This window comes from Orbicella faveolata, unplaced genomic scaffold (assembly GCF_042242905.1).
Source record: "Orbicella faveolata isolate gen_17 unplaced genomic scaffold, um_ofav_v1 contig_24, whole genome shotgun sequence".
Taxonomy (NCBI): domain Eukaryota; kingdom Metazoa; phylum Cnidaria; class Anthozoa; order Scleractinia; family Merulinidae; genus Orbicella; species Orbicella faveolata.
The window spans coordinates 2,192,172-2,220,040 of NW_028301552.1; the positions used below are offsets into that span (position 1 = coordinate 2,192,172).

A 27,869-nucleotide genomic window follows, 5' to 3' on the forward strand; every position below is an offset into this window, starting at 1 on the left:
TACTTCGTTCGTCTATACAGCTGATCGTTACGTACTTCCGGTGGCGTGCTGAATGTTCATTGGTCGAGATCTTTTTCACGTGTCAATCAATATTGTACGCATGCTCTCTGTTTGAGAAGAACTTTCCTTGGACTTTTCTGTTCCTGAAAGTCGGCGGTAGTTCTTCCTGAGAAAGGGTTAGCTTTGAGCCGAAACTGTGCGTGTTCTTCCTTCGCTAAAGGGCTCTTTTGGGCATCAAGATGCAGCCTCTCGATCCTACAACTCTGGCAATCATTGCCGTGGTCGTAGCCCTCGTACTTTCTGCACTTCTCTTACTTCTGTTTGCAACTCGCGAGGAAAAATACGAGGATGTACTGGCGGCGCAGCGCTCTGAACAAGAGGCCTATCTGGCGCGCACCGCTTCTGCAAAGCCCGTAAAGCAACGGAAGAAAGTGGGAAAGGGCAAGAAAAAGTATTCAGATGAGGGAGAAGTACTGGAGGAAATTTCATCGCCTCAAGTCGAAGAGGCGATCGAGGCAAGCGCTTCGAATGCGGACGATGAAGGCTTTCCTCCATCAGATGAATATTCCAAAGATCGTCCTGGAATGCGCACTGATGAGAATATACCACTCGCTGAAGAAAAGCCAAGCTCTGGTGTCTTAAAAGAGCGCCAAGGGAAAAAGAAGGCAAAGAAAAATGTTCCAAAAGAGGAGGTTGTTTCCGTGACCGAAAGCCATGCATTCGAAAGGCCACGTGAGGACGTGGAAGAAGTTGTTACTGAAGTTGATGTTGTCGCCTCAGTGGAAAGCGAGCCAGACAAACCTGTGGATTTCGAAATTGAGGGGCAGAAATTTCCCGAAAACAACGGAACAGCAACTTCAGGCAAGAAGACGAAGGCTAAAGCCAAAATTACCAAGGACAAGGGACCTATTCAACAAGGTGAGCTTAGATTTGACTGCATGTTATGGTGTCGTATAATATTTTCCCGTCGTAGATTTCTATCCTATTTCCAAACCTTTTTCTAATTCGTCTAGCGACGAAGTCGATCCATTTTATCGGCGTTGATAATTTTTATTGCTCGTCTCACAGCGGAAGTGAAGATTTCCTTTTCAAATGGTCGATAGTCTGAATTTAAATCAAAGTTGTGCACTTGAACGGATGAAAAGTCAACGTGGCAGATCGCGAGAGATTGTGGTAAAAGAGAAGATATTTATTATGATGGGCAAAGATCAATCCGATCATTACGTAAGATTTATTGGATTACACGCGAAAACTCGAGATTTCAAGGATAGTGTCTTCAAATATCGTTTTATTTGAATGAATAAATTATTCAGTCAAATTGTTGGTTGTTTCGCGGATGTTAACGTTTAATGGCAGAAAATAAACATCTCTGTGCAATATCTCTTGTTTTCTGAAACGATTTGAAATTGTTGAGACGAGCAAAAACGTTAAATGAGGGTACATTACTTTCTAACTCCCAGGTCTTCCAATTTTGAAATTGTTGAACTATCGATATACAACTATACATGTACGTGTATTTTTGTAATTGTTTAATTTTCCATCCCCTTTTTGGATATACAAGAACCCACCTCTTGAATAACATTTAACCAGCCTTTTTGCGGTGTAAATAACGAATGATGTCCTTTATGAAGTTTTTTCGTTTAAAAGAAAAGTCATAATGACTGTACAATAGAAAATTCATTAGTTGCAATAAACCGTATTTTAACAACTCAAAATGTACATTGTTTTCCATATTGCTGAAGTTGTGCAATGAATAAATAATTGTATGTCTCCTGCGGTTGTAAAATGTGTATCAATAACATCATTGTAAATAATTGTTGTAAAACTTTTCCAAACGGTTTAGAGTTTTATAGTTTAAATTTTTAGTTTTTCTTTGTGAAGTATTTTTTTTGTTGTTGAAAACAAAAAACAAAAACATGGTTAACATGGTTAACTCCAAGATATTAATGAGGTGAAATATGAAATACATTTTTTCCTGAATTGAAGCAATTGTTTCAAGAAATTTGTTACATGTTTTGTCAGAAGATTTTTTTCTTAGCACTGAATTATACAAAAATATTTTAGTCCATCTAAGTTTTCTAGTACTTAAAAATCAATGATGTACATAATATCATGGCTATATTACTTATTTCTCTGGCAAACCAGAAATATTCCTCATGCTTGCAGAAGGTTGTTTATTTTGATGGAAAACAATGTGTAGCGCTAACACTCGAATCATGTACTGACAGTCAGTCTTACACAGTTGTGTTTATTCTAAAACTCATACAAGGTTGTATCAGACTGCTGTCAAAACTTTGACTTGAGTAATATGTCTTTATTGTGTTGGATTGCTCACCTAGGTGATGTGAGTTCTAAACGTCTTATGGAGATGGTGACATCTTCTAACCTCAACTCAGTGGAAATTCAAGCTTTGATTGACGTTTTGTTGAACAAACAAGGAGATAATAGCCAGTGGAAAAAGGTATGATGCCACAAAGTGTCTGGACAGGGAAAGAACAAAATAAATATTCAGTTTAAACTTCACTTATTCTTATCATCCATAACTAGTTTTCTTTCTTTCTTCTAACTGCAGCAAGTTTTGCTAATAGACGTCACAGTGAAATCTCTAGTAATTATCACCTCTTTACAATGGCCAGGACATCATCTAGTTTCGTGTTTGCCCACCCCTATTCATCATTTAGTTAATTCTGCCCCAGTGGCCAATGTGGAATGCTAAGGTTCAGTTGTGCATTTAGATCTTGGGTGCTTTCTATTATGTCAGACTAACCAAGGAAAATTGAACAACAACGACATTTTCAGGTCATGTTAGTGCTCTTGCAAGGTCTCACATGAATGGCTTGAAACCCTTTGAGAGGACAATAGAACAAACAACAAAAACAATGCCCCCTAACAATATCAGCTGCTGCAATGATGACAAATAGAATTTCAAGCTTACGAGAGCTGCTATACTACTGACATTTTCCAATCAAGGGGGGTTAACCAAGAAGAATGGCCCTTACCATTTTCATTTCCTTTCCCCAATCACCAACACATGTGAAATCTGCTGATGAGAAGTATGGTAATGAAGGGATTTGTCAAGATGGAATGGCAAGTTTCGTAGAACCAAACTGACTGATCAATTTGGACAACCTCTAAAATTAATAGGAGAATTAGAGTATGTTTGATAATGCATGTTAAACTGCGTTAGCAGTTTGGGGTTACAGGACTTTGTTGATTTGTTGCTTTTGCTGTTTTTACAACAGTCTTCCTCAAAAGGTGACACTGTAGAGGTATTGAAAAAACAGCTCCAGGAAAAAGAGAGTCAGATATTAGAAGGTATGTGGAGTTAGAGTACTGCTACCATAAGCACAGTAGCTGGGCCATCAGTAAACAGGGCTTTACGGCATTTGAAATGTCATTTGAAACTTTATTGCAATTCCCATGATCTTAGCTACAGATGCTGTGTAAATATAGTTCTGTGGTTATACGCATGGGATAAAGCACTGGCCTGAAAGTCAGTTGCGGAAGTTACAAGGAGAAAGCTTCAATGAACCTTCCACTTCTGATGATTCAGACATTTTTTCTTACAGAAAGTGAAGTTGATAATGAAATAAGAAGTTGGTCTTGGAACATTAATCTGAGAGATCAGGCCTGTTTAGACATCAGTTTATCAATGTATGAGTATTAAAACATGGTGTCAGTTTGAAAGGATTTGTTTGAAAAAATCCTGAGGGCTAAATGATAGAAAAACTGCAACAAAGAAAGTAAACACCATCAAGTGGCAATGTTAGAAGGCAATCCTAAATTCCAAATATAGTTTGAAACCTTACATAGTTACAAATTTTATTAGTCTTGGAAAATTTTAAAATTGTTTTTTTGTCTTTTCAGAACGTCAGCAATCTCAAAATGCTGCTACTAAGTTAAGGGAGCTGAGGTAGGAAGACAAGGAGCATACAGTGTAACTGCGTAGGAGAGCTTAAATAATGAAATGATAAAAATGAGCAGTTTTAATACCTTTCTCCTGTTGTCATCTCTTACGCAAACTTACCAGGAAGCTGCCACCCATATGCCAAACAGAACACTTGCACTAACTTGTACGTAGGCCTTTGCATCTTGCAAAAAAAATTCATGTACAAGATGATAACAGGAGACAAAGGTAAACTATTCAATCTTTTTATTCTTTTTTTTTTTACTCCTATCCTACTCAACTAGATTATATGCTCCCTGTGATAAGAACAGTGACATGCATTTTAACCACATAATAATAATACAAGTGTCATTTAAACCTTATTAAGAGGCTGTCCGTGTAAGAACCGACCACTCGATTTTCAAAACATCATAATTAATTGTTCTTGAGCCTGATTTTAAATATTTTACCGTTAATCGAAAGAAAAAACATGAAATAAAATTATCTGTAAGTTTTATTGTATTTGAGTAAAAGCGGAAATTTTCAGCTCCTTCAGCGCAACACCTAACTTTGACTCGAAACAAAACGTTTTTTACGGTTTTGGACCGTACTCGGAAATCGTCGCCAGAAATATTGAAAAATAGCACTTAAAGCCAAATTATTGCTATTTTTGTTTATCATATGGACTAACTGTCTCACACAGAAAATTTGAAGAAATTCTGTTTCCGGCCGAAAATCGAGTGGTTGGTTCTTACACGGACAGCCTCTTAAGTGGTGAGGTTTGCTGGGAGTTGCTTTGGATGGCTAAAGGGTTAGTTTACTGGGCCTGTTTGTTCTAAAGCCAGTTAACACTAACCCAGGATTAAAAGTTTACCGGGGTAACAATTTTTCTTCTATAAATTTTTTTCCACTGCTTATGTTTTGTGTAGTTTGAGATTACTCAAGCTCAAAACTGAAGGACAAACAATATAAACAGAGAACCTTACGGAAAAGTTACAAAAATGAAATCAAATATAATAGCTAATCCACAGGACTCTTAATTTACAGGTCCAGAACACTTAACTGTCAAATGTAGCATACACTGTAGCTCTCCTTGTCCAAGTGTAATTAACCGTGTTCTGAAAAATTGTCATGACCACTTCATAAAATGCTGTGGGCGTTGAACATGTAGTACATGAACATTCCATACAGGAGTAGTATCAGTGCTGTTTGTCACCTTCAATTTGAACCATACAGGGAGAAGAATGGGCGACGTATGAAAATGCTTATTTTGTTTTGAAGGGATGATCTTCAGCAAGAGAGACAGAAACTTAAAAGTCAGCAAACTAATGCCAACAACAAAATCACTGCTCAGGTAATAATATGCTCTGATGTTTTGAAGGGGAATCTTCACAGAATTCTCTTGTATTTGTAGTCAACATACTAAAATTATAATCAAGTACCTTCCGTTATATGCAAAATACACTTAGGGCACCAAGGTGAAGATATTAAATTACAGAAGTGAAAGGAACCTGATGTTAAGTTTATATGACATAATTCATATATGAACTGCGGTTGTAGATGAAAGTGGAGAATGATCATCGCAGTAAATTTTCCCATTTAAGCAATTGGAAAGAATTTACTGCGATGATCATTCTCCACTTTCATCTACAACCGCAGTTCATATATGAATTATTTCATATAAACTTAACATCATTTCACTCCTCACGGGAAGATATGAACTCGATAAATTGACCTCGCTCCCAATGTGTGGCTTCATAGCTCAGTTGGTAGAGCATCGCACCGGTATCGCGGAGGTCATGGGTTCGAATCCCGTTGACGCCCTGATTTTTTCAGGCTTCTTCTTTCCAATTGCTTAAATTGGAAAATTTACTGCGATGATCATTCTCCACTTCCGGAAAGGAAACTGTAAGACACAAGGGCAAAATTTGAAAGTGTTTGCCCAACTTTTTCAATTTGAGAGTAACCCTTGTGCAAGTGGTAATACTTGGTAACATCACTTTAACAGCTTCTGTGCACTAGTAAGTAAGACAATCATTAGGTTTCCTTTGTTGTAAATAATATTATATCTTTTGGCTCCTAGTGTTGCTTTAAATTCTCTGTTGACCCATACCCATGACCACACAATTTGCAGACAGTCTTATCAAGTTACCTTAAGGCTACTTCACCTTTCTATATCCTTTCATTATCTTTGTAAATGTTGCAATGTGAAATCTTCTCTCAGTGTATGTAACTGGGTGTAAAAAATGTCTTTCCCGGTAGGCTAAAGAGATCCAAGCTCTTCAAGCACGAATGCAGGCTTCTCATGAAAGCCATGCTTTAGAGGTTCAAACTTTGCAAGCTCAGATGCATCAGTTGCAGGATGTGGTGGCATCATCAAATGTGGGCAATATACAGCGTCTTCAGGAGGTACAAAAATTGATAAATAAACTGAATACCAAAAACATGCCTTATATTGTGTCCTGGAGAAGTATTTGCCTCTCATATAAATGTTCTGATTCAGCTTGTTCACCAGTTTTGCATAGGCATACATTAACATTGTAAGTACATGTAACCTCCCCTTTCTTATCTCTCTCCCTCACTCTCTATCATCTCTTGATCTTTACTGTTTTTTCTTCCCTTCCAGTCTCTGCTGTACCCACTCTCTCTCCCCCCTATCCCCTTCCTGACCTTCTACCTTGCTATCTTTCTTACTTTTGTAGGTATAGCAAGTGATGTGAAGTACAGGTAGCTGTAAAGCCATAACCTCATTCATGAGGAAATGTGTTGTTTCCTTTGCTCACCTTTTTCTCTTTATTATAACTGTACTTAGGAAAATGCTCAGCTGAAGAATGCATCCATGAGAGCAGCACAACTGTAAGTTTAGTATTTTTTATCTTTTTATAATGATTCATGTGTGCCTAACATAAGTCAAGCATCACTGATCAGTGATTGTTTGCACAGGGAGAGAACAATCACTTTGTAAGTTCAAGTTGTTCTGACTGTAGCTATATCAGTGAGTGCTTTCCTAAAAGATACCACCATGGTATATAAATAAGTGCCCCCATTCCAGCCACCCCCCCTCAACACCCCCGGTTTTTATCTACTAATAGTTTGGCCCTGTTACATGTATGTAAGCCTACCCAATCATTTTTCAATAACAACTCCATCAGTCCTGGGAGTACATTTGAGATCATCTGTCCTTGAAAGAAAAAACCCTCTGTCCATAGTTCACCTTCCTTCTGAACAGCTTACTTCATATACCTATTAACAAACAGCTGTCGTGAATGGGTGTCAGGCCAAAAGACAAATAAGCACCCGACCCTGATAAGAGCTTTGTCTCTAGGAGGTACCCTCCCTTAAGCTTTGAAATGTACCACGAGTGACGCGTGCATGAAATTGAATCTTTGTGGTATGTCAGCTCAGCCATGTCAAAGGTAACAGTGACAGTCATACTATTGAGGCTCAGCATTTTTTTAGGCAAACAATTAAAATCATTCAGCACATATATTTTGAGTGTTAAGTAAGCAGCAGGCATATTTTGTTGTTGTTTTTTCCTCAGAACTGCAGACAAAGAATCACTGACATCTGAACTGACCAAACTGCAACAGTCATATCGGCTTGTAAAGGGAGAGCTGAGCACCAAAACAGAGCAGTTGACTCAGAGCGAGGAAAGAGTTCGACAGATGACCATTCATCAGAACAGTGTGGTATGACACAAGAGAACACATATTTTACATGTATCCTACTCTAGACAACAGTGTCTTTGTTCAACACTTTTATCAGTAATAAATCTGGACAAGTTCAATTATAACACGAGAATATTTACCCTTGCTGAAGGAAGACATAACTGAATGAGTATCTGAAGAAACTTGTGTTGTCTATATTCTACTCTGTTTTAACATATTTCCATTTAGTTAAATATTAGTGGTGGTGTATTATTTTGAGGGGTGTTTTTATTTGGATGGTCAGTCAAGCTGATATGTTTGCTGAAGCATTGAACAAGATGTTAAGATCTATTATTATCAACAGCAATATTTCATTCTTTATGATGTTGTGTACATCGAAACGAGGAATAGCATTACTTTTAATATTTTTTGCTTTGATTTGTAGTAATTTTTAACAAGTTTGTTGCATATATATAATTAATGTAATTTTTTTAATGCAATGTAAATGAAAGAATAAGAAATCTGTTCAGCACCTTTCCGCTATTTCCATTTAGGCTATATTAGGAGCAACCCTTTACAATACCTCATGTTGCCTATTGGAATGTTTTTTGCGTCAAATGTAACTTGGTGTGCACTTTTTGTTGTTGTTTTATTGGACAGAAAGAAGCAGATAATGCGTTGTCAAAGCGTCTGGCTGAAGTAAATGAAGAGCTTCACAAGTCTCAGGCTAGAAATAGCGCGTTACAAAAAGATCTCAACACCACTGCACAGGTACTTAGGACAGAAGAGGCTAAAACAGCAGAGTTGAACAATCGTCTGAACGAATTAGCTGCTGCCGACACAAATCAAGCTGATGCTATGAATTCTTTGACTGCTAAACTTCAAGAGGCAACGGCAAGGATTTCTGAACTGCAAAAGATGTTCACTGATGTTGAAAATCAGTTGAAGGACTCGCAAGTGATCCAGATGCAGAAAGATAAGGAGATACAGGTATATCCTGGCCATGATTTTTTAACACTGCTCATAGCTGCAGGAATGTAGCTTGTGTTTGTTGTTTTGTATGAATCAGTGAATACTGCAACTTGTAATGACTTTGTTCTCAGGGCTGTCATTAAGAAATGTAACCCTGAACATTTGTCATGGCTGGGTATGCTTGACAGGCCCTTGATGTTGTGGGTCTGTTTTTGGTACAATTCAACCACAAAGTAACAAGTTTGTTATGGGTGTGAAGATCAAGGCTACAGCTGACTCAAAACTTAAATGTCAGCCCTGGTTCTGACAAACCTTGGTCACCCCCCATTTCTGATGGTGTACCTCTCCAGAAGGTGTTATTTGCTTCAGCTACCAAAATTGACCTACTTTCTGAATGAATTAACTGCCCTCAAAGTGACTCCAACAAATTACTCTAGTTGCTTGTTTCTTAGTTTGTGTGTGATTATACTCGATCCATTAAGATGAGTGAATGTTTTCAAATGACCTTTCTTCACTGCAATGCAGGTTCTTCAAGAAGAACTTAGATTGGCAAAGGAAAGTGTGCAAACCTCTGTCAGCAATCATGTTAGCAGTGCTGCCCCAGCTGAGGTAAGGCTTGCTTAGAGTTCAAGAAGTCTGCGAGAAGCACAGTAGTCGGAAGAAGAGAAGCAGTGGTTAATACACTGGACTGTGAATTCAGATGATCATGCTTAGCTCTAGGCAGGGCCCTTGAGTCTTGTTTACAACATTTAACCCAAAGATGGATGGAATATGACCGGGTTGTGCTAGATGTTAGCAGCTGACAAAATGCCAAGGAAGTAACAATGCTCGTAGCCGCTAAACCATCCCGTTAGTAACTGGTGTCTTAATTAAGCTAGCTAACTTCAATTATTTGCTTTTTTTGTTGTTTTGATCATGGTGACCTGTTTCTGATGGACGTTTGTGTTATAGAATGGCAAAGAACCTGATGTGTCTTCCAAGATCCATCAAGATGCGTAAGTAGTTGTAATTAGTAAATTTCTTTAATCCAAGGGTGTCGAAAGTGGGCAGCTGCTGGAAATAATCAACATCCACTTCATGAACTTGGCCAGTTACTCTGCTAGTTTGCCTGATTCTTCAGAAAAGGATGTACTGTTCTTTTGTAAAACATGTGCTTTTGGAATAATGCCACTTATTTTCAAAACGTTTTGTCATCCCTGATCATCAGTTCTGGTGTATACCTGATCATAATCCATAGAGTTTCTAGATGAACTCAGCTACTGATAGTCATCACTAGTAGTTCAAAGTAGTTTACTTGCTTATATAGATGTAAGATTATGTGAACATGCAATTCACTTCATTTTCATGAATTGTAGGTTAAAGGTTAAAGAAGATGTCATTGCGGAGTTGCACGGCAATGTGCTCAAGAAAGATGAGGAAATTGCCAGTCTTAGAAGCCTGTTAGATGAGCAAAAGAACAAGAATAATGTAAGAAGTTCTATTTTCTTACCTCCAATAGGCAATGCTATTTTGAAAACTCATTTGGATTTGAGCAAAGCATGTGTACCATAAAAATTCCACAACTCCAGGGTAGCTGGCTGCCAGGGAAAGTCATCATCACCATCTACTTCATGATATTTGTTTGATCCTCCAGAAACAGATAGCAAAGTCAACCATCCACTCCAACAGTAAACTTCCTCTTTCAAAACTTTGTGACAATCCTGAACTCCCCTTTTCTAATAAAGTGTTGGTGGTATTTCATATACCTAAAACTACCTGTGTTTGAAATCCCTTCTTACACTCTACTCTATCAGTAATGGGATTTTTTATAGTTCATAATCAACCAAATGTAAGTTTTCACTGACCTGTCTGGTTCCCTTAACTCAAATCACCATGTATGTTGTTGTAATGAACACTTGTTCCTTTCACAAATTACTTTTTTTCGGTCTTTCTGTTTCTATCTCCTTCCTCTGATTTAATTTTGGTTTCCCATGCTTTACCCTTAAATTCCCAAGACTCATCAACCTGCAATTTCTCCGTACAATTATCATTACATAGTGAAGCAAATAGGTGAAGAGAACAGAGAACAGTGCAGTCTGGAAAGAAAGGCACAGCCTTTGCTATGGAGAATTGCTGTTGTGATCTTGGGTCTGAGGGGGTTAAATGGAACAGACCTTTGGTATGATCTCTGAATTGTATTGAAGGTTTAATACAATACAGCACTTGTTCTTTTGTAACTTAGGACCTCCGTAAGAAGAACTGGAAAGCTATGGAAGCCTTAAATGACGCCGAGAAAAATACTCAGGCACAAATAAATAAGGCTGTTGAGGCAGCCAAGGTATTGCCGACCTTCTGCCACTCACTTAACAATATTAACATCTCTTAAATTCTTTCATTCATAATGTCATCCAGTCACTAATAGATTTCACTCTCAAAAACTTGTTAACAATATTAATTTACAAAGTTAATACATACAATGTGCTTTTAGGCATTCATGGTTATACCGGAGGTAGCAAAGTTGTGTCCAAGATCTTGGACCAAGATAGTGGTTTTTCTGTCCATCTATAACCCATTGAGACCTTGAGTTCACTTTACCTTGGCAAAACACTTTACTCCGACAGTGCCCTTATTTACCCAGAAGTATAAATAGGTACCAGTGGATTGCTGGGGGCAACCTAAAAATATAATGCTAGAACAGGTATATGTAACCTTGCTATGGACTAGCATCCCATCCTGGGAGAAGTGTCGATACTTTTAGATACTTCATGCTATTAGTACTTAAGCATTGGTTCTAACAAGTCTCCTGACCTCTCTGATCCCAAGGACTGAAATTAACTTTACCACCTTATTTGGTGAAAGTAACCACTTCCTGTTAACTTGTTTTGAAATCAGGTTATGGAGTTCGTGTTCTCTTGTTCTTCATTAATTCATGCAAAAATTGCATACAGTTATGTTATGCAGTTCAGCATTTTGTGTGCATGCTTGAGGTTTCCTTCTTCTTATCCTGATGTGTCGTGAAGTCATTACCTGTTCATGTCTTTACAACCTACTGCCATCATAGATACTCAGGATTTTTCCCACGTTAGGTAGATTGCTAGAAAAGTGAAGTGTTTAAAATGCAAACACTATTAACAAAACCTAACATGTGTAAATCATTATTAAGGGAAGTTTAATTTTTGACCAGTAACTGAAATATTCTGGTGAATTTGCTCCTCAGGTGGCAAGCGAGAGTGTTGCTAATGGACAGAATGATGTGTAAGTAGTTGACTAGATCTGTGGTATTATTGATAGGATTAAATTACATTAAAACTGAAAGTAGGTCTGGTTATTATTTCATTTCAGGTTGAAGGAGAGAGAAGACACGATAGAAAAACTCCAAGAAGAACTCAAGGATAAAAAAGAAGAATTTAATAAACTAGAAAAAGTTCTACAACAACAAAAGGAAAAGAACAATGTAAATATTAGTGCTTGTTACTTGTATCGTAATATATAAGGTAATGAACAAGCTAAGGTATTTTGTGAGCAGTAGGCTCTTAATCATTAATTATGGCTTCTCAAAATACCATAGATTAGAGGAGTAAGCCACCAAAGAAGAACTGCAATAATTATTTTATATTATTTTGAATAAGTCAATAGATTTCTAAATTTTTGTTTCACTTGTGTTTGTTATTTTAGGAATTGCGCGAGAAGAACTGGAAGGCAATGGATGCATTGTCAGGAATGGAAAAAAATTTGAACAACAAAATCAAGACTGCTGTGCAAGGCGTCAAGGTATATTTATGGCAAATTTGACAAATTCTGAGGAGGTTTGAAATTCCAGCTCCACTGAGATCCTTTTAGTTTGACAGACAGACAGGCTGACAGACAGACTGACAGACAGACATACAGGCTGACAGACTAACAGACAGACAGACAGGCTGACAGACTGTCAGACAGACTGACTGACTGACTGACTGACTGACAGACTGACAGACAGACATACAGGCTGACAGACAGACAGACTGACAGACAGACAGACAGACAGACAGGCTGACAGACTGACAGACAGACAGACAAAGAGGCACACAGACAGATTGACTGATTGACCAACTGACAGATAGATACCAATTGTGTCAAATATGGGCAAAAACAATCACAAGTGTGAAAGGGCCTTAAACATTGCAGGCTGCAGGCAGTCTTAGAATGATCATCTTTCGCATAGACGAAAAATTAAAATATAAGTAACCACCCATCCATGGCACTTAACTGTTAACACTTTCATTTCAAACATAATTTGTCAATGTTATGTGATTAAATGTTAAATAAGCTAGTTCTTTCATTATTTTCTTGACAGGATGAAAACAAGACACTGCTGAATGAAGAACAAAATGAGACAAAGGTAATTAATAAAACAGTTGCTAGAACCTTTTTTCCTTCTTGAGTTGTGGTATCATCATTTTTGTATGTGTCTGCTTCTTACTGATGTTGTCAGCATTTTGTTCACAGACCATTCTTTGTAGAGTTCATCCAAATGTCATGATAGACACCACTCTGGTGAGTTGAATGCTGACAATAACTAATGGCAAAGGTTGTTGTGGTTTATCTTTCACCTGAGTTCTTGATAAGATTAATACAGTTTTAGAAAACACTTAGTAAAATAGTACCTGCTAAAAGCCATACCTCTAACTAGTAAGTGCCTAGAAAGACAGGACTTAGATGAGATGTTGACGCAATGATGGTGTGAACAAAGAGACTTGGCATTTTTATAATGTAAAATAAATTGAGTAATTTAACTTTCTTTTTCTCCCATTGTTTTCTCATTGAAGTCAAGAACATTTTCTATTTTTTGAGTTATAGAAACAGGTGTGAAAGTTTGGGATAACTTAAAAGAGCTGCGCAGACACTTGCTTGTGACTCATATTCCCTCAGCATTTCTCATTCTCCCAAACTTCCTCTGGAAATATGACTCAAAAGACACATTGCAAATGTTTTCTTTTTCTTAGTTATCAATGACAAAGAGAAGTCAGTGAAGCAGTTTATTTCTAACATTACTCACAATGTTGTTTGTTTTTTGTTTATTTATGCAGCCTTACAGAAAGTGGCTTGGTGAGTTTGAGAAACAAGCATCACAGTCTACCTGTGACAGTCAAGAGGTGAGTAACTGGAGAAATGATTATGTGTTTTTTCCATGTTTTTAGCCGTGTGGGATGTCTTTCAGAGCTAGTGCCACATCTGTGCAGTAAGTGCTGGAATAAAAAAAAATGTATCAGATTTTTGATTACCTTTTCATTGTCAATAATATTAGTGTATATTATGAATTTTAACCTTCCCCAATATTAGCAGCAGACTGCAAGTCTAGACACAGTAATACTGTGATCAATTGATTGATTGATTGATCAATCAATCAATCAAGTAATTGAAGAGTTTTCAGAACCCTTTGTTACAAAATAAATTTTTCCTTTAAGATCAAGTTCAGATTAAGTAAGTGAATCCCTGTCCTTAAGGATCTTCTCTTTGTTGACAAAGTGACTTTACACACTTGCAAAAAACCATTTCTAACCTGTTCAACAGATGTGTTAGTTTGTAGAATGTACGTTGCTCAGTCTGCTTATCATTTCTTCATTTCAGTTGGAAGATCTTACCAAAAAGTTTGAGGATGTTCAAGCACAGAAAGATACTTTAGTGGCAGAATGTGCCCATTACAAAGTAACACTTCAAGAAACGGTGAGTATATAGAGCTATTTAATCAGTATTGGCATTAAGGCTGTGGTCTGAAAAAAAATTACAAGGAGCCCAAAGGTTCCTAACCATGATATCCTGGGTGCCCAGCACTTAAGCTTATGTGAAAAAGTTGCCCTAAGGGGGGACACCTCTAGAGCGTAGGGAGGGGAAGGGGCAACTCTACAGCACAGCTCTGGGATGTTTTTCTTTGAGGGGACTTTATGTTATATATATATATAGCCGCTCAAAAGAGATGATACAGTATTGTTTGTAAATCACTAAAGGCAAAATTCAACTTAATTATTTCATTTTCACCTATCCATTTTCCACATTTTAATGAACGTACTCCACCTCAATCCCTTATTGAGGCATGTAGCCCTACAAGTTTGACACTCTTGCAAAGCAGAAATTTGTGGCACGTCAAAATTTGAATGCGTAACTCACTTCTTGCTCACTTATCACATGTACTTCATGAAAAAGTTTGTTAATCTCACCAAAAACTTTCATAAGCCGAAAAATTGATCTCAATTTAACTTTATTTGTGTAATGTAACCTTTTGTTTTGCGAACAGTAATAATTAGTCTTGAAAAGTTGTGTAAACTAGTCATACAAGTAAAAAAATACTGACATTTTACTTCTTATTAATCAGGAATCATTGCTCAGGAAGTTGGAAGATAATGTTGAATCAGAAATGGATAACTGGCAAAAAATTGTGGAGCGAACTCAACGAGAGCTGAAAGAGGTACTCAGCTTAATGCCTCTACTGGTCTTCACTTTTCAGTAACCTTAGTTTGGGTTCTTGTTCATGGAATTCCCATAATGCCATAGAATTTAGACAACTGAGGCTTGAAAATTATGACAAAAAATAAAAAATTCAGCATTTATCCACAGAAAGCCAGTGTCAAAAAATTACAGAGTTTTAAGTTCATTTTATAATTAAAGCAAATTGGCTTGAAATTCAGATCTTCAAGATATGAATAAAGATTTTGTTTTCAATAGTTATGGTCGAAAAAGGTTTAGCACAACATGTAATTAAGAGGTACTTTTTTTTTGTAGGCCAATGATAGAATATCATCATTAGAGGAAGATCTTCAAAAGACGACAGGATCAGCGTCTTCTCAGTTGGACACAATAGCTTCTTTAGAACTTCATCTCAAAGAGGCGCGAGCAGCTGAGAGTGAAGCTAAGCAACGCTTTACTGAATTACAGGAACAACTTGAAAAATCTACTGTCTCTGAAGATGCAGATAAGATCAAGAAACTCGAAAAAGAACTTGAAGCACTAAGAACTCAAGAAAAGGAACTTACTGATACAATTTCCAGACTAGAATCTACAGAAAAAGAATTAATTAAGTGTAAGAAACAATTAGAAGTTTCAGCCAAGGAAGTTGCTGAACGTGACAATGAATTGAAGACAACAAAGAGTGAACTCATTAAAGCTCAGGGATCACAAGGAGAACTTAAGAAAAAGGTTGCAGCACTTGAGGAAGCTCTATCCAAGGCTAACAATGACTTGGGCAAATCACAGGTTTGTAACCAACAAGTCATTCTATTTGCTTCAGTTAAACTCTTAATAACTTGTGACTGTTGCCTAGGATTGCTGATGGGCACTACACAGCTACTGACATTTCACAAGGGGTTGAAAGGTCCAAAGTAGCTGAGAGAAGTTACCAAGAGGTGGCAGTGTTTGAAGCAGACTTCACCTTTCCATATATGTCTACACTTACAGGCTGCAGTATTAAAGCAAGAGTGTTGAATTTTTGAGTAACTGTATTTTTTTATAAATAACTGTTCTTGCAAATCTTAGTAAATGATGTAAAGTGCACATTACATTTAAATTAATCTAACTTGCACTCATATTTTAAAGGTAAACATATTTTGATCTTAAAGCGAGGTACTTTGCTTGAGGAAAAATTAACTTAATTTAAGTCTGAACATAACAGTGTTATCAAGACTGTAAAGTAGGGTGAGTAACAGATGTAGTTTGCATAAAGTGTTCACAAGTAAATTAACGTAACGATCTTAAAGCAATGGTCATAAGATAAGCAAGTTTCAATAGGCTAAATTTTAAGACTCTTTAAATGTAATCCTAACTCTTAACCAAATATAAACCCAAATGTAGGAATCGCTCGACAGTATAAACAGCAGCCCTGACAAGAAGAAGAAGGGCCTGAAGGGAGCATTGAATAAAGTCATGTCCAAGGTTTGTAGTGAAGGGCACAGTGCACTGATGTATTCCCAAAGCTGCACTAAACATTCTAGGAAATGTTCTCTCTACTGATGTTTTAAAATCAGTGCATTGCTCTAGGATTTCAATCTATTTATTTTCTGGCAAACCGTCGAAGGAATTTTGCCTTATTTTTCACCTGATTCATTACCATACTATTATGATCCTGACTTCTTTTTTTAACAAAAGTTTGTTAAATGTTGAGAGCCTTTGGGAAGTGCAGGTGATTTGACAAACTTTGTTGAGTACTGATCTTCAAATTGAAGCTATTACTTTTGTTAGGGCAACGTCTATAAAAATAAGTCCTCATCGGAAACTCAACTTAATCCTTGACAAAAGTGTTAAACTAAACAATAAAGAAGAGTAAATATTCAGCCTGTCTTGTCAAATATTTAAAAATTATTAGAAAGTTAATTTTTAACCAGCATGCAGATCACATAGAAGATGTTACTTCTTAATTTCTAAAGTAATCTATTGCTATAATCTTAATATAACCTGCCTTGTGGAAAAAAAATTAAGTTTTAAAACAATGTTAAACATTTTGAAGTGCCAAGATGTTACATTTAGTGTGCCCTTTCAGTAGTTTTCCCTTGTCAGAAAGTTTTTTATGGACAAGTGTGTGATCATGGATTTCAGTTATACCAGGAAAAGGTTTATTTATTACTTAAAAATTCTTTTAACATTCTTTCACCACAGAAAGATAAAGAGAAGGAAGAAAAACAACTGGAAGAGGTGATTGTTACCAAAACGTTTGTGGTATAAGTGCTGTTATCCATTAAAATGGTTGAGGGGAAGCTGATCAGTACAGCCACAACAATGATTATAGAGAGTGTCTGTGTTAAGGGAGCAATGTCAGTGATTTAAGTCATTTATCTGAAATACAAAATTACTTTCGAATTGGATAAGACTTAAAAATAATTTATAGTCTCTTGGCCCCAATTATTTGAAGGCTGGATAATGCTATCCGCCGGATAAATCACTTTCTAGTGGATAGATGCTGACAGAACAAACTTTGCTATCTGCTGGATAGTGATTTATCTGGTGGATACTGTTATCCACCTTTCGAACAACCTGGGAAAGAGGTTGACAAACACCAAGTTAGTAATAATGAACCAAACATAATCGAGGATGGCTGCAAATGTGGAAGATTAAAGATGAGTTTTGAGTTTTTGAGTGTTGAGTCTTCTGCAACTAGTCAGTCATTGACCTCTTTTGCTGTATAAAACACTGAAAACACTTATTGTTTGGATTACCATTTTTTCCTTGTAGGCTCAGCGGAGGATCTCCGTTCAGCAGGCTGAGATTGATGTAAGTTTGTCTTCACAGTAGTTGTTTCTCCTGTCCGATTGCTGACTTAAGTAAAAATAGTAAACCTACCGTAAAATCCCACGTTAAAGCTCCCCTCGGTCGTAAGCCCCCCCCCCCCCCGAATATAAGCCCTTCTATTTGTTAACAAAGCTATTATTCCGGATATAAGCCCCCTCCCCTGGATATAAGCCCATCTAATGTATAATTGCGTTCCTTTTGCGTTTCTTTACAAACATCAAAATTTTTGATCTAAAGTTATAGTCCAATTAAATAGAGCAATAATAGGGCAGTAGGGTAATGGGGTAAGAGTATAATAGCTCTAAATATAATGGTATGTTAGCTTTAATAAGTTTCTCAGATACGTTTTATCTCGTCGTTATTCCGCTTATATGCCCCCCGCCCCCTCGGACAAAAGCCCCGTTTATAAGCCCACCCAAAACCCCTTATGAAGTTATAGAAGCCCAGGGCGTTAACGTGGGACTTAACGGTACTCTTGTTTTATAGGATCTCAAGAACGCTAAAGAAGACCTAGAAAAGCAAAAGAAAGCTTTAGAAGTTGAATACAAAGAATTAAAGAGACAATCAATTTCTGTTGAAGCGGTAAGTACTTACACTGACCTAATGATTCTGGCTATTGTTTTTATGGCAACAGAATTGCCACCAGCTACTGTAGGTAGCACATGGTCAATCTCGTTAATGAAAGGTGAATGAAATGATCTTTTTGTTATTCCAAGCCTCATACTAGTCTTTACTGCCTTACAGGAAATGACTCAGTCGCAACAGATAGAAAAAGATATGGCCGAAGCAATGAGCGAGGTATGTATCTTACCTTTACAAGAGCAAGGAAGATTCCATTTACAGTTGTTTCGACAAAGATTGTCCCACGAAAGCATGTGTGACAAGGGCGATTGGCATTGTGGGTAGTATCAGTTAAGCATTGCTTGAATGAGGTTCATAGTGTTTCAGCAATGAGGAAGGAGAAATCATGATCCCGATGAGCTCTAAACTTGAGCCCGTGATATGGTCACGTGATACTGGTGAACGGATACCTTGTTTTGCCAGGTACCAATTGACCATTACATGGATGTCCTTCTATCACGCTGAGACACCTTGAGCTTCAATCTAACAACCGTGAACCACTGGTACTCATAACTCCCCTCGACATTGTCGCGTACGCTTTATGCTTTTGTAGGGTAACCTTTCTGGAAACAGCTGTATACATTCCAGCATTTCTCTGTTTTCAGATAAGAAAATGGAAGAAAGCGTTTGCCTTTCTTATAGTTACAATAAAAAAAAATCTTTGGGTTGGACATAAATAATTTACATGTAATGAGTAAATTTCAATTTAATCAATGAGTAATTAGTGTCGTAACGCCGTTAGACTTATAACCAACTAAAGTTTAAGTAGTGTAAAATTTAAAAAAAAGATTACTTGAAGTCAATCATGGTTTAAAGGTTTCTTGAACTGTTTTGCAAGTCTATAAGTAAAACTTCTAACATGTTTTGTGTTGCTTCTTAAAAAAACATGCTGCTAGGAGATCTAAGTGAGGAAGAAAATGTTTGAATGATTCAAAATTAACCAAGTGAAGTCTGGTTAAATAATTTTAAACTAAGGACATTTCCTGTACATTATAAATCTTTTTATTGCACTTTTAAATGCATTCAAAATGTTCCTTTAAAAAAATATCTTATCTCGTCTACACAAGGGTGAATTAAAAGTGCATTTTTTTTAATGTGAAGGTGTGGTAAAAAACGCCCAGAGTGCATGTAGTCGTTTAATTGCTTACAAAACCACAAAGCCGCGAGCTTTTCAAAATTTTAATCCACTTCCTCCTTTCAGTTATTGTTTCTTGGCCTGTTAACTATAACATGCCATGACTATAGATGTAGTCCTGGGTGTGTTGTGCATATCTGTTCGGTGCGCAATTTATTCTCCCTTGTGTCGAGAAGTAATGATTAATTGATTCATAATAATGCATACGTCACATTGCTTTCATGTTTAACAGACAGCTTTAAGTCCCGTGAAGCCCCGCCTAGCCCCCAGTGAGAACATACCCAAAGTAAGTACTGCCTACTGCCTGTGGGTCATCCATACGTACGCACACGCACACCCACACCCACATGTAATCAGTTTAGCTGTTGCGAGTAAAAGCCTACGCGACAATACCCAGAGGTATTATGGGTATTTTAAGTACACGGCTGTTTGATAGAAGTTCACGATGTTTCAGTAGGATGTAAGGAAAAGTCGTCAATGCGTGCATGGTGGTTTCTTTTTCATTCGCTTTGGAAAAACACTGTCAACTTCGATAAACTTGTATAATGGTTAACTACCTCTATTCGTCATACCTTTCGGCATTGTCGCGTTTGCTCTGATAACGTTTCGTTTCTCAAAACAGCTATCGTATGTTGCAAAACTCCATAGACATCCTCCAGCTCTTAAACCCCTTTGTCACTGGCAGTAGGTAATTTTGATTTCTCATATGCCTTTTTTTAACTGCAACAGTAAGGTAGGTGTTGCAGCTAAAGGTCTTGATTGGTTGTCTTGACTAAAAACTAAATTCTCCCAAGGAGGATTAAAGAAAGTAAGAGACGGTTGTAAGGAGAATTTTGATTTTCATAACGAATGTCATTTCCTAGAAATTGTAATATGTGCCTGGCATAATGCTTAAACTTTTTAAATTGTCTTGACATGCATTTTGTTAAATAATTGCCTTCAATGAAATTGTTTGTGGTGTGTTCTGTGAAGGACAACAAAGCTTTCATTGGCAATGATTTGACTTTTCACTTCCTCAAAAGGTATCTTTGGTGCACGTTTTGAGAATGAAGAGAAGTCTCATTTTGTCTAAACTATTTGTCCTTTTCTCTGCAACAGCCCGAGTATCATGGAACGTTGAAGCCAGCAGATAACTTTGATGCTGAAAAAGATGCCGAGGCGCTGAGAAAAGCTATGCAGGGATCTGGTGAGGACGGCTTTTGAAATGTTGTTCAACCCGTTGGGACAATTGAATTGTTTGATGAACGTAACAGCTTTTACACGAGATCATTGTGTTGTCTGTTTAGAATTTTTTGTACATGCGGCGGGAAGAGTCTGTTTTCTCCTTTTTGCTTGTAATCTTCGTTTCGTTTGTTTAATGAACTCAACTACTTTTATAAGACATCAGTTTGTTGCCTGTATGGAATTTTATGTAGAGGAGAATAATATGTGACCTTTTGCTTGAAAATTTTCGTTGCCTCGCGTCTCTCCATAGGAAGCGACAAAGATGCTATAGTAGCAGTTCTTGGAGCACGCAGCAACAAACAGCGGCAAGAGATTGCTGCAAAATACCTTCAAAAGTATAATAAGGTAAAGTTGATTCCTCAAAGAGCTTGATTCTCTATTCCAGTTTTTTCCCATTTTCCAGAGGTTTAGCAGGATGGCAACTGGTTTTGACAAGCAGGCAAAACGTTTTGAACTAAACTTCTTTATACGAAAAATATTCCTCTAAATGGTCAAACAAGGCGGTCAAAATCATCTTCACAGCTGGTCAATTTGCCTGGTGCCCAACCCACAATGAAATCCCCGCATTTCCCCGTTTGTATACACAAAACAGGCTTAGCTGCTTATTTTGCCAGCTGAACTGAATGAGTCTTAATTTAAATGGTTTTGTCTGCCCATACAGAGGTCAAAGGAACAAAACCCCTTCTACTTTTAAAATAAAAAATTAAAGGAAAAGTTTATCTTCTTTGTCCCAAACATGCTTGGAATGTAGATCTAGTGTCATCATCATGTAACTAATGCAATTTTAGTATTTACCTTAAGGCCTGATGTTTTACCCGTGTATAAATAAAGTTAAATCAATCAATCAATCAATCGATCGATCGATCGATCGATCAATCAATCAATCAGTCAATCAATCATTGTTGCCACCTTGTATTTTGGTTTTCTAATGTAAACCTTTTTTCATATTGCACTTCAAACTCTTTAGATAATTGATGGCAACAAAATAGGCCATTTCCGAGTTGCCTTTTTTCCTCTGTGTCAAAACGTGTTTTTGTGTGAAACCATTCATGTGTGCTCCCTACAGGTTCATTTTCGCGCAAACTCATTTTCATATGAAAGGTTTTGCACGAAGACTCGTTTTGAAACCGAGGCACAAGGTAGCTCGTAAATGATGTATTCATTAGAATTGGATTTGAGTCTTGTGCATTGGATCGCTGTGTCGTGACTGTCGCCACGTTTTGATTTGTGATAACTGCCGAGTGTTTAACTCTGTCTTTTCACCATTTTGTTTCGTAGAACCTGACTGATGACTTGAAATCAGAGCTTAGTGGAAAGTTTCAGGATGCCGCCATTGCTTTGATGTCGGTTCCGGAATTTTACGATGCTACTTCACTTCATGATGCCATGTCGGTGAGTGTCTCCATGGTAGCTATTCTGTTCTGTTGTTGTTTTTTTTTTCTTTCCCTGTTCAGGATTTCCCTCAGTCAAGAGACATGTGCAATACAATACAATACAATTTGAGCCCGTGATATCTGAGAAATTTCTCTCAACAAAATCTCGAACATGTTCAAATTCAACGCTTAAGGAAGTCATAAATTAACTCTGTTTTAGACAGTTAATGTAGTTTACACTGTCATTTTCAAGAGGACGCTCCTGGAAACCACCTGTAAGTGATTGGAGGCCTCTTCTTAAAATTTGAGTTTATTATGATTATAGTATTAAGGCAAATAAGTTAAAAATCGGCAGATTTCAACTTCGTCCTCATTATTATGGCTAAATTTCATTTTGCCATGTTATGCTTGTGGTATATATCCGTATATGTTTAATTTTAGGCACTTTTGGTGCATTTCGGAAAACAAAACTGCTACTGAATTCCACAAGTCAAGTTATCGGTTAACGATTTCAAACGAACCATAGTAATGAAATCAATATTCCGTTATTGGGGTTCCAAAACTGATTTGGCCGGAAATTCTTCATCCTAAGGGGCTGACATCATGTAATATCAGCCTGCTAAGGATATATTGATGTAGCTGTATGTCCTTTATTAATTTATAGGGACTCGGAACTGACGAGCAAGTTCTTATAGAGATTTTATGTTCACGCAGTTATGAGGTTGGTGTTACCGTACCTTTGTATTGTAACGTTTTTTTACTCTCAAACATGCACAAATTCAACACTGAAGGAAGTCTTAAATAAGCTTATAATGAAAGTTGAAAGATGACTTAATTGGATTTTATTCAGACGTATTATGAACGTAGGTTTGATTCGGCAGTCTACAACTCTTGAGTCTTTAACCAACGTTGTGCTGTCTGCGTCAAACAGTGTAAGTACGATACTTATTCAGTGTTCATTTAAATTTGATGTTTGCACAAACTAAAAATGAATGTCTTACTATTTACCACAGGAACTTCAACTCGTCAAGTCAGCGTACACACAAAGTAAGTGGTTGTATTTTTAAGCTGTGATTTTGTTTTTTTGTGTGTGTTCTGGACTGGACCCCTGTCCTTTTTCTACCAACGTGCTTTGAGTTATTGGTGTTTTTTTTTCTTTGCAGTTTACAGTGGAAAAGATGTCCTTAAAAAAATCAAGGAAGACACAGGGGGAGAATTCCGGACCACCTTAATGAACTTGATAGAGGTAAGACCTTATTGGCTGCTACCCCAGAACTCAGACTGACACCTTTGTGATTGGACGAGTTTGTGCCAAGTAACTGACGTCACAACTTGCCGAGTACTCGCGAGTGCTTGTGGTAGTCTTTGATTGGGTAATGAAGAGCGCAAACTTAGCGAATGCCTCAACGAAGATTTGCCGAAAACTACACCAGCATTTTCATTGTATGTTAAACATGAAGTTGATCACAATGTCTTATTTCACAGAAAAAACGAGATAGCAAAGAAAAAGTTAATGAGAGCCTTGCCAAAGAGGATGCCAAGAAACTATTCGAGGTAAACAATGTTACTGAAATTCACTGTTGGAGTGATTTAGAAGCGTAGAAATTGAGAGCGTTTTTTAATCCACTGTTGAAATATTTTCATAATGAAAGAAGCTTTGTGATATCGTGCGTCAGCTTCGCTCTCTCTGACAAAAACTTCACAATTTCGGGCGGAGTTCTAATTCATCATGTTTTTGGTGCATGTTTTTGTGGGTCTTGTAGACGTCCTAGCCGTGCTGTAATACTCATTTCAGTGATCATTGTTTTTCATTCTTCTTTCAGGCAGGACAAGGGAAGAAAGGACCCGACAAAGCAGTGCTTGTTGAAATTCTAACAAGCAGAAATTTCGCACAACTACGAGCCACTTTGGACGCCTACAAAACCGTGAGTATGAAAGATTATTTTTGTGCGATTCACTTTGTGTTGTTGTCGTTAAGTGCTAATTTTCACAGTCATTTGCAGTTCTTACATCTTAAGTATAGTATTGTCAGTGAAGTTTTCAAAATAATAAAGAAAGCCAGTTTTGTTGAAAAACTTTCTCACGTTAGACCATCTTGTTATCAGTTTCATCCTCTTCACCTTTCGTCATCCTAGCTTCCTAAAGGCTGGTTTTCACCAGCGACGGAGTCGTCGTCGAAGTCGTAAGAGCGCTTACGGCCTAGTGAAAATCGAAAATCGGAGTCGCGAGCGAAGTCATAAGCTCGACGGAATCGGAGTCGGAAGAATCAGAACGTTCCCCGTTTCTTCCGATTCCGTCTACAACTCCATCGGTTATGATCCAGTGAAAACAAAATTGTCCGAGTCGGAAGCAGAAGAGCGGAAGAATTAACCAATCACAAGGCCTGGAAAGGAGTATTGTGATTGGTTTATTCTTCCGTTTCTGCTTCTGACTCCGACAAACTAGTTTTCACTGAATCACAAGCGACGGAGTCGTAAACGGAATCAGTGTTCTGCTTCCGACTCCGTCGCTTTAATTTTCACCAGATCATATCGCTCTACGCTTCGACTACTCCGACTCCGAGTACGTCGCTAGTGAAAACCAGCCTTAATCGCTTTTTGCAGACTCTTTAGAGCAGTCTTGTTTCTGTCATTTATCGAGCATTTGCCCAGAAAGTGAACCATCCGGCATTGATGGGATTATAGTGGAACTTGGAGGATAAGCAGACATGCTCATCATTTTGGGCCCGCTGGCCGTTCATGTAGTATCTAAGTGGAGCATTTGAGTGTTTTGTTTTATTAACTGTCTAATTCATCTGTAGTTGGCTAATGGTGATCTCCTGGAATTCATCAACGAACATTTGAGTGGGGATTTACGCAATGCCTTGAAGGCGATAGGTAAGAACAGCCAAAGTTTTTGAATGGCAAGCACTCGCTGATTTCTCTTAGCAACAAGTAGAAAACGGCCACCTCTCCACAACGGCAACGGCCATCTGCCAAAATAACCTCTCGACAACGGCCAGTTAATCAGTCTGACAAACGGTTTATACGAAATCCCATTTTTTTATTGTAAAAGATCATCAAACTCTATCCGTACCGCGCGTAGTTAGTCTCTGTTTCTGTTTATTTTCTGTTGTATTGACACATTTTGATTATATTTGCTAAAATAAGTCTGCAAACCCCCCCTTCCCCCCCTCCCCCAAAAAAACAAACCGATGTCATGTTACACCCCTCCCTCCCCATAACGGCCACCTCTCTACAGCGACCATTTTCCACTGTCCACAAGGTGGCCCCAAGGTGGCCGTTGTGGAGAGGTTTGACTGTAGTAAGTTAGTTTTCAATCCTGTAATTCATTATTTTTCTCTTGTCTTTTCAGTTCGATGTGCACAAGACTCTCCGCTTTTCTTTACCGAGGTTTTGGAAAAAGCGCTTGACAAATCCAACAGCAAAACTGTCACTCGTGTGCTGGTTACAAGATCAGAGGTGAGTCAGACTGGTCCGATAAAATCAGAAAGGCAAAACACTTGCGAAGCCGCGGAGTTTTGAAATGTTGACGATTTTGTTTCCACATTCACACTTCTTAAAGAAAAGTCTCAGCATTTTTTTTACCGACCAAATTAAACGTAGATGTAGATGTTATAAGGATTTACACTACGAGTACATACATGTGAAAAGAATTTTCAAATATCAAGAACAGTGTAAATCCATTGCTCGAGCTTTCATACAATTACTCATTTATTATATGGTGTAAATTAAAAATTAACTAAAATTGATCGGCTCTACGCCAGTTACAATGAAGTAATTTTCTTTGCGATATAATCACTTTGACTCTTTACCTGGTAATAAGTTCAAGTGAGCCGGTCATGAAAACAACGAACCTCGTCACGCGAAGTCTCTTGACTGCAAACTAAGTTCTCCCAATGCAAATTATAGGAAATGCGTGATAAGCAGTGAAGAGAATTACTAATTTGATCTTGTGCTCTTGGTTTATTTTCAGACGGATCTGGCCGACATCAAGACTCAATACGAGAAGAAGACTGGACAGCCACTTAAAGACGTTGTCGTCAAGAAAATGAGAGGAGACCTGGAAAAAATTCTTTTACAGATTCTGGGCAACTGAGAAAACGAATTTTAAACTAAATCTTGGCATCATTTGGCGAGGTTTCGTCGCCAGCGAAGGACAGCTGTAGTTTCCATATTTCCAGTTAGTTTTCTGTGAAGTCATGGGACCTACAGCTGTTTTTTTTTCTGAGCAATAATTAAATGTAGATTAAGTAATACAAATTCTAAACCAAAGCTTTTTCATGTTTATGGTGCTTTACCGTTTCTCGTCCTACTAAATGTGAAAATCTCGAGATTTTAGTATTTGGTCTCCGGTGTACATCAGTGTTGTCTGCATTCTCGTCCCCAGAACCAATTTAATCTCGTAACCGTGGGGGACTTGACTCGAGTTTTGTCGTCGGTGCCCTGTAGCTATTTTATTATAGAAACAAGACGCATCACGTGATAAAAACATCTGAACATAAAAAAACTTTCAAACATATCGTTATATCGTACGAAATTACAATAATGTCGAGCACTGGAAGATTCTACAGTGCTTCAAATATTTTTGAATTGTGCCACTTAAATAAGTTAGGCTTTGTATTAAATTATGTAGTTAAAATGCCATGTTGGGGCAAGTGAGAAATGCTCGGTCGATCATGATAAATTTACCAGAAAACTTAACTAGTAAATGGGTTAAAAGGCGACAAATTAATATAAAGTACTCTGCGAGTAATTCTATTTTGAGGCCGCAGCTATTGTCTTATAATTAATTTTGGGAAGAAATTCGATGTTTAGTTTGCTCTTTTGGAAGCATTTGGTTCAACAATCGAGAAACAGTTTTTCAGTGTCAATGGTGGGTGTGGTAATTTTCTTTCGCTGATTTTAACAACTTATTTTTTCATGGAAAGTCAATGTTACAGTTGAAAGTTTTGTCTGATGGTTGAATATTGGAGGAGCGTTCTTGGCATAATTTAGAGAGGTATCGGTAGTATGGGGCATAGTGCAGATCCAAGATGTTCAAGAGATGGAGTCCGAGATTCATTTATAGTTTTGCCAGAGTAAAACGCTACATGGGCAAAACTCAAACGGACGGAACAAGTAACTTTAAAGTGGCGAGTCCCTTCTCTTCAGCTGGAATGAGCGCGCGGTTTTCGGTCAGAGACGTTCCGTAGCAACATCGCATATTCTAAGACATTATGCTGACCTGAGAACTCGCTGAATTGTCGTAAGTGCTCGCGAAATTTTTTGGTTGGAGAATTAAGAATTTGAGACCTTGTGTCCAAGAATCTTTGTTGAAAAGCGTGCTGGTTTCCCGTTCAATGTAAACTGTTTTTACATCTGGCAAAACGAAATGGCCAAAAGTAATTAAGACCAGATACGTTTCGTTGTATTTTGTATGTAGCGGATAACAAATATCGCTTCATTCATACGATACGTAAAATGCGCAAACTAAGACTGTCGTGTTATTGTTTGCGCTGTAAGTGTAATGTTAATGTCTGAAATTAATTAAATCCACCTTTCCTAATTTTCCCGTTATTTTGATTGTTGCTTTTGAAGGAAGAATGGCTGGTTGCACCCCTCTATCGGGGGATTGGGGGCGAGGCGGCTGGGGACGACAGTTTAGAAGGCGAACTTTTTTCTCTTGGGTTGTGGGAGTTGGGGGAATCAGCAGTATAAAACGGGGGAAATATACTTATTTTCTAGGTTTTCTTTTAGACGGAAAACAGATTTTGATCCTCGAGGAAAGTAAGGAACTTG

At 37.6% G+C, this 27,869-nt stretch overlaps 1 protein-coding gene across 4 annotated transcripts; it reads left to right on the forward strand.

The window, feature by feature from the left end:
* Positions 1 to 113: 113 nt before the first annotated feature.
* Positions 114 to 27,636, forward strand: LOC110045810 (uncharacterized). Of its 4 annotated transcripts, XM_089290850.1 has the most exons (39): positions 114 to 918; positions 2,340 to 2,461; positions 3,243 to 3,315; positions 3,868 to 3,913; positions 5,168 to 5,240; positions 6,149 to 6,295; positions 6,699 to 6,742; positions 7,428 to 7,575; positions 8,194 to 8,523; positions 9,031 to 9,114; positions 9,457 to 9,500; positions 9,861 to 9,972; positions 10,727 to 10,822; positions 11,702 to 11,739; positions 11,827 to 11,938; positions 12,160 to 12,255; positions 12,818 to 12,862; positions 12,970 to 13,017; positions 13,551 to 13,616; positions 14,092 to 14,187; positions 14,834 to 14,926; positions 15,241 to 15,711; positions 16,306 to 16,386; positions 17,107 to 17,142; positions 17,680 to 17,718; positions 18,223 to 18,318; positions 18,481 to 18,534; positions 19,725 to 19,778; positions 20,591 to 20,678; positions 20,967 to 21,061; positions 21,995 to 22,108; positions 22,754 to 22,810; positions 23,103 to 23,136; positions 23,253 to 23,335; positions 23,575 to 23,643; positions 23,913 to 24,014; positions 24,890 to 24,965; positions 25,444 to 25,550; positions 26,065 to 27,636. In XM_089290850.1, exons 1-39 carry the CDS (start codon positions 240 to 242, stop codon positions 26,185 to 26,187), a joined length of 4,371 nt encoding a protein of 1,456 aa, XP_089146976.1. In that variant the 5' UTR covers positions 114 to 239; the 3' UTR covers positions 26,188 to 27,636. The 4 variants fall into 4 exon arrangements, with proteins under 4 accessions (XP_089146976.1, XP_089146977.1, XP_089146979.1 ...); XM_089290851.1 differs by lacking the exon at positions 19,725 to 19,778; XM_089290853.1 differs by lacking the exon at positions 10,727 to 10,822.
* Positions 27,637 to 27,869: the final 233 nt, after the last annotated feature.

What these genes read in the sequence shown, in the direction of transcription:
- LOC110045810 (XM_089290850.1), top strand. Translation starts at nt 240, where the DNA reads ATGCAGCCTCTCGATCCTACAACTCTGGCAATCATTGCCGTGGTCGTA. An exon ending in GCAGTGCTGCCCCAGCTGAG is followed by an intron (nt 9,115 to 9,456) that starts GTAAGGCTTGCT and finishes TTTGTGTTATAG; the next exon opens with AATGGCAAAGAACCTGATGT. An exon ending in AAAAGCTATGCAGGGATCTG is followed by an intron (nt 20,679 to 20,966) that starts GTGAGGACGGCT and finishes GTCTCTCCATAG; the next exon opens with GAAGCGACAAAGATGCTATA.